This window comes from Mesoplodon bidens (genome assembly GCF_964165515.1).
Source record: "Mesoplodon bidens genome assembly, chromosome: 12".
In the NCBI taxonomy this organism is placed as follows: domain Eukaryota; kingdom Metazoa; phylum Chordata; class Mammalia; order Artiodactyla; family Ziphiidae; genus Mesoplodon; species Mesoplodon bidens.
In genome coordinates, this window is record NC_138168.1 from 30,997,731 (window position 1) to 31,007,187 (window position 9,457).

At 34.7% G+C, this 9,457-nt stretch overlaps 1 protein-coding gene across 1 annotated transcript; it reads left to right on the forward strand.

Annotated features, from left to right (window-relative positions):
• Positions 1-6,537: 6,537 nt before the first annotated feature.
• LOC308626442 (small ribosomal subunit protein uS19-like) lies at positions 6,538-7,177 on the forward strand (the record flags this gene model as incomplete). Its single annotated transcript, XM_081251484.1, has 1 exon — positions 6,538-7,177. The coding sequence occupies one exon, from the start codon at positions 6,538-6,540 to the stop codon at positions 6,967-6,969; it is 432 nt and encodes a 143-aa protein (XP_081107610.1). The 3' UTR covers positions 6,970-7,177.
• Positions 7,178-9,457: the final 2,280 nt, after the last annotated feature.

Sequence of the window (9,457 nt, forward strand, 5' to 3'; positions counted from 1 at the left end):
ATCAAGTTTTATCAATTTGTTAATGTACTGGGCATTATTCTAAGTGTTCTACATGGTATTAATGCATTTAATTCTCAAAGCAACTCTATGAACTAGTTAGTACTGTTATTATCTCATTTTAGTGACTGAACCAAGATTAGGACCTAAGGAATCTGGTTCTTGAGCCTGGACCTTTAAATATTATAGGACATAATAGCCTTTTGCCTTAGTACTTTGATTTTCAACATTTGTTTTTAATTTACAAGACATTTCATCATCTAAAAGCTTACTGAGAAACTTGATATAAAAACCAATCCAAGTGGAGCATCTTTTGTTAAAGTGGAAGAAGGGGCTGGAGTCCTTCTTTTTTGGGTCAGCATGTATTATCTTCCAGCTACAGATCAAAAAGGCTGGCATTAACCCAAAAAAAATTTGAGACTACTTTATTTGCTAAAATTATGACTAATATGACCCTTCACATCTTCATACCTTAGCTACATTATCTATAACAGGTGTTATCATGACATCAAAAAAAAAAAAAAAAAAGCAGAAAAACATAGTGTCCTGAGACGAAAAGTCAGGAGTCTATGGTCAAGCTGAAATTAGAGATACTGAGTTTTTGATTTCTAGAGTTCAATATTTTTAAAAATCTTTCTCAACTACTTGTATGCAAACATATTTAGAATTAAGAAAGCTGTAAAGGGAAGAAAAAAACAATGTGCCATAAAAAGGATAAAAAGCACTATCCTACCAGTTAATTATTATCCAGCTGAGTGAAATTGTTTAATTCTATAAAGAAACCAAAAAAGCACAGCTATCTGGCAGCCACCAACAGAGAGAAAGAGTTTGAACACCCTGTACACTCCATGAAATCCATGCACCTGTTAGAAGGATTTGCTCTTCCAATCTTAAATGTGCTTCCCATTTATCTCTCTTCCTTAACAATTAAATAAGAAAAGTACTAAGATTATACATACATATATTTTAACTTCTCCATCCTTAATAGTTTTCTCTAAAATTGTCTAGATATAAGAAACACAAAGCCAATATTTACAATATTTCTTTTCAGAGGGCAACACTTAACTTCAGTAGGCATTGCTACGTATTATTTTAAGTAAATAAATACTTGAAAAACAACTTTAGTTTCCAATCACCAACAATATAAATATTTGTCATATTAACTTCCACTTAAGTTAATTAGATAGAATGTGGGATGTGACAATTAATTTAAATAAATAAATACAAAAATAAATAATACCTATAATACAGGGGTCCCCAACCCCTGGGCCACAGACCGATATTGGTCCGGGGCCTGTTGGGAACTGGGCCACAAAGCAGGACGTAAGTGGCAGGCAAGCAAGTGAAGCTTCATCTGCTGCTCCCCATCGCTCATATTACCACCTGAGCCATCCCCTGCCCCCACGCCCCCGTCTGGGGAAAAACTGTCTTCCACGAAACCAGTCCCTGGTGCCAAAAAGGTTGGGGACCTCTGCTACGATAAATACATAGATTTTATATACACCCCTTTCCTCCCGCCACAAAAACAGTCATAAAATTCACTAAATACTTCCATTTTTTAGCAATCTCCTTTAATTAACCTCATGAAGATATTAATGCACTTTAGCCCTGCCACATAAAACTTTTTTTTTAACTTCTATAATTATAACCTGGCATCAGAATGGTTTTAAAAAAGTTAAAATATTTTATTTCTTAGAATATTTTCAACTCTACCATTGTTACACTTGATTTATAAGTGGAAATTTAAAAAGGCAGCTGGGTTTCTGGCAGCAAAATTGAGAATATTTCAAATGTAGTCATTCTATAATTAAAATTAAATCAGAAACATAATAGCTTTACTAGTAAAAGGATATTACAGCATAAAGTGTCTCCTTTAAAGTGCCTTTATATTTCTTGAAACATTCTAATATAAAAATGTATCTCCTCTATATCTCCTTCATTCTTTGGGTCTTACATTACAGTGTGCCCCACTGGACACAAAATTCAAAGCCTTTTCTAATTTTTAAAGAAACCGTAAATGGTTAAGAGGATTTAACTAAATTTTTTCTATTATATTTGAAGAAGTTTTACATTAGACATACAATACAGTAAACAATCCTAAAAGAAACAAACAAAAAAGTAGGAAACAAAAAACTCACTTTGGACATTGTTGTTTTTTTTGTCTTGTCTTGAACTTGCCACTAATAAGGACATTTCTGAGCCATTTCCTAGTAAATGTTATCTCATCCTTTAAGACACTTAAAATTCCTCATCCCTCTTTTATTTAGAGTAGTTTGTTCTTTCATGGAAATCTGTGCACTGGATATTAACCTTACATTACATTTGTATTGGACGATGAATTTCCCCAGCAAAGTAGTTACGTTTCCTTAATCAGGTTACTTAATTCCCAAGAACCCTCTTTATGCTCTTAGTTCTATGGCTAAGAAATCTGACAGTAATTTTTTTTTTAGATTCCACAAGCATCTCCATATATACGTTCCTGTACTGTTATGGGATGTTTATATAAAACATCGTAGACAATGATATTATAGTCACTTTCCCAGTATGCTATGAGGCTCCATTGCTATCATTAAGGAATCACCTGCCAAGTTAGAAATACATATGTTTTGACAAATGTCTTTCCTTCCATCCAAATGGTCACAGCTGCTACAGTAACAAATGACATCCATTCTCAATACCTATCTCTCTAAAACTCCAAATAACATATTAACAAAGAATAAAAGGGCTAAAATCACACAGAGCCCGATTATATTCTTGGAATGAATTATTTCATCTGTAACTGAAGAGTTTATAGTGCAATGGGGAAAAGGCTTTAAAATTTGTTCTTAATAGATTTTTTTTTCTGTATATAAATATTATTGTGTCTAATTTCTGAAATTTTAAACTCTGGATTAGTTAGGGCATTCTAAACCAAAATAACTGTATGTGGCTTTGAGAAGTATCACTATCCCCTGTGAAGCAAACTAGAAGTTTAATAAATTTTCTAACTCCCCATTGATTTTTATATAATCTTGGAGTTCTTTAATATTACCTTACTGTTTTTCCTTTTCTCTTTCATTCTTTCTTTCTTTTTTTTCAATCTGACCTCTCAGGTGGTTTGTCATACATGCTTTCTGTTCTCTCAAAGGGAGGTGATTTAGATTAATGAGTTTGAACTCCACAGATTAATACTCTATAAGTAGCAATCATTTTTTCAATTGGTATTATTTCACTATTTCAACTTTCTGAAATCACTTGGGACTCGTACAAACCTAGAGGGATGGCAAACAAGAAGATTAAGCTAGAACAGCCATGATGTAAATTCTCATACAACCTTCAGAAATAAATGAGTATCAATTTCATTAGAATTAGACCAAAGATGATCTGACAGTAGCCAAGGCAGAAAGACAATTTTTCTTTAAAGGATCTTTCAAAGCTCTTTCCCTAAGGCTTGCCCTCTAACTAAAATTATGCCCAGGAGATAAATGGAAACCAGTGAGATTCACTGTACAGAAGCACAAAATCTTTACTGAAATTTCATCAAAGAGAATCAGATTATTTTTGTCAGAGCATAGAGGCAGCATTAGTGATAAAAATTAGTATAGAAGGGTTATAATGAGTGTAACAATCTTCCAAAGAATCAGGATTTATTAAAATTGAACATGTGCTCTAGAAATGTAGGCAGAATGTTGTTGGGGAAAAAATGGACAAATTCAACAGTTGAAATATTAATATCACACATTATTGAAAGTATATTAAATATTCTATATAAGAATAAAAAACATGCATTTTTAGAGGAAAAAACCTCAAAATTGAGGTTTTCATCATCTGCCTTCAAAAGTTTCAGGTGCTATAATCCTGTTCTTCTAAAATAGTCACATAGTAAACATAATAATCTGAAGTAAATGGTAACATTCTCCCAAATAATTGCAGTCATTTGTACAATGTAACTTGTGAATAGAAAAAAATCATTCATTTTAAAGATATACTACTAATAAAAAGTAACATCTAGGATGTCCCTAGTGGCACAGTGGTTAAGAATCTGCCTGCCAATGCAGGGGACATGGGTTCAAGCCCTGGTCTGGGAAGATCCCACATGCCGCGGAGCAACTAAGCCCATGTGCCACAACTACTGAGTCTGCGTGCTTAGAGCCTGTGCTCTGCAACAAAAGAAGCCACCGCAATGAGAAGCCTATGCACCACAACAAAGAGTAGCCCCCACTCACTGCAACTAGAGAAAGCCTGTGCACAGCAACAAAGACCCAATGCAGCCAAAAATAAATAAATAAAATAAATTTATTAAAAAAAGTAACATTTATCATATGCTTACTATACTACAAGCACATACCAAGTGCTTTGCATACATAGCCTCACTTCATTCTCACAACAAAGTCTTCATTTCATCCTCACAGCAATGAAGTACAGAAAGATACATTTCTCAAAAGTGCATGATATTTACTGAAATTTGATCAAAGAAAAATTTGATACTTATTTTTATCACAACATGTACTATACAATTTTATTACAATAAAATAATTTTACTATCTTTATTATGAATATATATTAGAAAGGTTAAACAATTAGCTGACAGTCACAGGAGTAATAAGAAAGTAGCAAAAATTTGAATGGAAACCATCTGACCAGAGAGTTAAAGCCTTAACCATCATATGATCTGACCATGTGAATATTCACTGCAATAAAAATACCCTGAACAATTATTTGGTCAATATTCTCAAGATAAGAATAAAAGAAAGATACTGCTAAAGGCTTTTAAAGCACAGCCTCGGGGTTGCAAGTGACCATTTACTGTGCTCTTGGAGTATAAATATTATTCAAATCAAATAATAATTATGTATTTATAATATACTACATACTGTAGATTTCCAGGAATCTACAGCTGGGAAGAAAAGCAAAGTATATGAATAGAAGTGAAAAAAAAAAAAAGGCAATATTTAAGTAACAGTTAAATGGCAATAAAAGCACTGTCGAGAAATTGCAGACTTAATTCCCCTTTAAATGATTCACTGGTTTGAATATTATGCATAAATGGAAGAGACTTTATCAGGAATGTTTGATCAGAAAAAAATTTACATAAGAGCTAGATCTAGAAGAATGCACAATATATGAAAAGAGAGGAGAGGAATATTATGAATAGTAAGAGAAGTTGCCTATGGTAATATGTAACCCACAATAAAAAATATAATAGAGCACCATTATTTTTGTATGGTCCATGGGTTGTTTTAGAACTCGTTGAAAAAAAAAAAAACATAAATGGCTAACATAGCTTTACAAAAGTAGAACTGACTTGAAAAAGGTAAGGAGAAAAATGAATGTTGAAGAGTGCATTGTAATCTTAGGCTTTACACAGACAACAGAGAGAAAAAAAAATCCAATTGATTTAACCTCTAGTTGTCCCTTGTAAATAACTGATCTGTTAACATAAATTCGTAGACGTAAATTCCTAGATATTAACCAACAATTTCTCTCAAAGCCTACATATAAAAAGACAAAATTTAAAATAAGTTTTGATGTGCTCATGAAATTAACTATCAGACAAATGGAAGTATTTTCTAAACTACCAAAAGTAATACATGAAAGGGTATCATCATGGAGGAAAGAGGAATGAATCAAGATTTAAAAGGATGGCTTTACTTTGAATACTGAGTAATGCATTGGAAAATATATGTTGAGAGTGTAATGTAACTTGCTAAAGTTAATAATTCTAATGCAATTTTTAAAGTAAAGATTTACTGAATATCTTCTCTTGCACACCAACAAGCTACACCTTAGAAACATATGCATGGATACTGAAAGATCACCTCTCCTGAATTAGTTTATAATTTAATGAAACAGGCACACATTACCTTAATAAAAAGTCAAGTGACATTTTAACACTGTTCTAAAGGTCATAATGATACTGATTGATTTGGAGAATAATTTTTGAAGTTCATCTAAAATTGATATACAGGGTTGTTGTTTTTTTCCAGAGGTGTCGTTCATTTTTTTTTTTAATTGGGGTATAATTGCTTTACAATGTTGTGTTAGTTTCTGCTGTACCATGAAGTGAATCAGCTATATGTATACCTATATCCCGTCCATCTTGGACCTCCCTCCCACCCCCCACCCCCCACCCCATCCATCTAGGTCATCGCAGAGCACTGAGCTGAGCTCCCTCTACTAGGCAGCAGGTTCCCACTAGCTCTCTGTTTTACACATGGTAGTCTATATGTAAATCCCAGTCTCCCAATTCATCCTTGTTTTCCTCCTCTGTGTCCACACATCCATTCTCTACATCTGCGTCTCTATTCTTGCCCTGCAAGTAGGTTCATCTGTACCATTTTTCTAGATTTCACATATATGCGTTAATATTTGGTATTTATTTTTCTCTTTCTGACTTACTTCACTCTGTATGACAGACTCTAGGTCCATCCACGTCTCTACAAATGACCCTATTTTGTTACTCCTTATGGCTGAGTAATATGTAAATTGATACAGCCTCTATGGAGAACAGTATGGAGGCTCCTTAAAAAACTAAAACTAGTTTTCTGAAGAGCCAACAAGATGGCGGAAGTGGAGCAGAAGTGGACCTTCCTCAAGTTCACCTACCACTGCGTGGATCTCAACCAGCTGCTGGACATGTCCCGTGAGCAGCTGATGCAGCCGTACAGTGTGAGGCAGCGGCAGCGGCTGAACCACGGCCTCCAGAGGAAGCAGCACTTGCTGCTGAAGCGGCTGCACAAGGCCAGGAAGGAGGTGCCACCCATGGAGAAGCCTGAGTTGGTGAAGACGCACCTGCGCGACATGATCATCCTGACCGAGATGGTGGGCAGCATGGTGGGCGGCTACCATGGCAAGACCTTCAGCCAGGTGGAAATGAAGCCTGAGATGATCGGCCACTACCTAGGTGAGTTCTCCATCACTTACAAGCTCATGAAGCACAACCGGCCTGGCACTGGAGCCACCCTCTCCTCCTGCTTCATCCCCCTCAAGTAGTCTGCTGGCCAATAAAGGTAGGAAAAAAAAAAAAACCTAAAAATAGTACTACCATATGACACAATTCCACTACTGGGCATATACCCTGAGAAAAGCATAATTCAAAAAGGCACATGCGCTCCAATGTTCACAGCAGCACTCTCACATAGCCAGAACATGGAAGCAACCGAAATGTCCATCGACAGATGAATGGATAAAGAAGATTCAGTACATATATACAGTGGGATATACAGGTGTAATGCAATTCCTAACAACATTCCAGAAATAGTTTTTATAGATATAGACAATATTATCCTAATTTTATATGGAACGGCAAAGGAACTCGAAGAGCTGAAACAATTTTTAAAAAGAAAAGTAAAGTAGGAGGAATCAGTCTACCTGATTTCAAGTCAATTTATAGCTACAGTAATGAAGACTGTGTGGTACTGGTGGAGGGATAGATACATAGATCAGTGGAACAGAATAAAGAGTCCAGAAATAAACCTACACAAATGTACCCAACTGTTACTTTTTAATTAAAACCATATTAAAAAAAAAAAGCAGTGTAAGATTCATTGCAATACTGAGAGGAAGGTACAGAGATTTCCAATATATCCCCTGTCCCACATGTGCATAGACTGACCCATTATCAATATCCCCCAAACAGCGGCACATTTGTTACAACTGATGTATCTACATCAACACATCATACTCACCAAAAGTCCATAATTTACATAATGGTTTACTCTTGGTGTTGGGCATTTTATGAGGTTAGATAAGTATATAATGACATGTATTTATCATACAGAGTATTTTCACTGCATTAAGAATCCTCTGTGCTCCACCTATTTATCACTTCCCCCACCCCAAAACCCTGCCTACCACTGACCTTTATACTATCTCCATAGTTTTGCTTTTTCCATCATGTCATATAGTTGGAAACATATATTATGTAGACTTTTCAGATTGGCTTCTTTCAATTTTTGATATTAATTTGTTTCCCCCATGTCTTTTCATGACTTGACAGCTCATTTCTTTTTAGCACTGAATAATATTCCATTTTCTGGGGATTCCACAGTTTACTTACCCATTCACCTGCTGAAGAATATTTTGGTTACTTCCAAGTTTTGGCAATTTTGAATAAAGCTGCTAAAAGCACACATGTGTAGGTTTTTATGTATGCATATGTTTTCAACTCATTTGGGTAAATACCAAAAAGCATGAATGATGGATTGCATGGTAAAACCGTATTTAGTTTTGTAAGAAACTGCCAAACTGTCTTCCAAAGTGGCTAAACCATTTTGCATTCCCACCAGCAAGGAATAAGAGTTCCTGTTGATCTACAACCCCATCAGCATTTGGTGTCGTAAGTTTTCTGGATTTTGACCATTCTGAAAAAATACGTAGTGTAATCTCGTTGTTTTAATCTGTTTTTTCCTGATGACATATGATGTGGAGAATCTTTTCATATGGTTACTTGCCATGTGTATATCTTCTTTGTTGAGGTATCTGTCCAGGTCTTTGGCTCATTTTAAAATCAGATTGTTTTCTCATGGCTGTTCTAAAAGTTCTTTGTGTATTTTGCAGAGCAGTCCTTTAAAGATGTGTCATTTTCACACTTTTTTTCAGTGTGTGGTTTGTCTTCTTATTCTCTTGAAAATGACATTCACAGAGAAGTTTTAAATTTTCATGAGGTCCAGCTTATCAATTATTTCTCACATGTACTGTACATTCAGTGTTGTATCTAAAAAGTCATTATCACACCCAACACTAGACTTTGTTCTGTGATATCTTCTAACTTTACAGTTTTCTGTTTTACCTTTAGGTGTGTGATTCATTTTTAGTTAGTTTTTCTGACGGGTATGAGGTCTATGTCTAGATTCATTCTTTTGTATGTGAATATACAGTTGTTCCAACACCATTTTTTGAGAAGACTATCTTTGTTTCATTGTGTTGCCTTTGCTCCTTTGTCAAAGATCAACTGCTTACATTTGTGGGGTACTATTTCTGGGCTCTCTATTCTGATCCATTGATCTAGTTGATCTATTTAATTCTTTTGCTAATATAATATTGTCTTTATTACTACAGCTTTATGGTAAGTCTTTAAGTCAGGTAGTGTCAGTCCTCCAACTTTGTTCTTCTCTTTCAATATTGTGCTTGCTATGCTGGGTCTTATTCCTCTCTATATAAACTTTAGAATCAATTTGCCTTTATCCACAAAATAAGTTCCTGGGATTTTGGAATTGCACTGAATCCACAGGTTAATTTGGAAATAACTGACATCTTGACAACATTGAGTCTTTTTAACCATGAACATGGAATATCTCCTCATTTATTCAGTTCTTCTTTCACTTCATTCAGCAGAGTTTTCTCGTTTTCCTCATGTAGATCTTACACATATTTTGTTAGTTTTATACCTAAGTATTTCATTTTTTGGTTGCTTTTATAAATGGTATTGCATATTTAATTTCAAATTCCATTTGTTCATTGCTTGTATATAAGAAAGCTG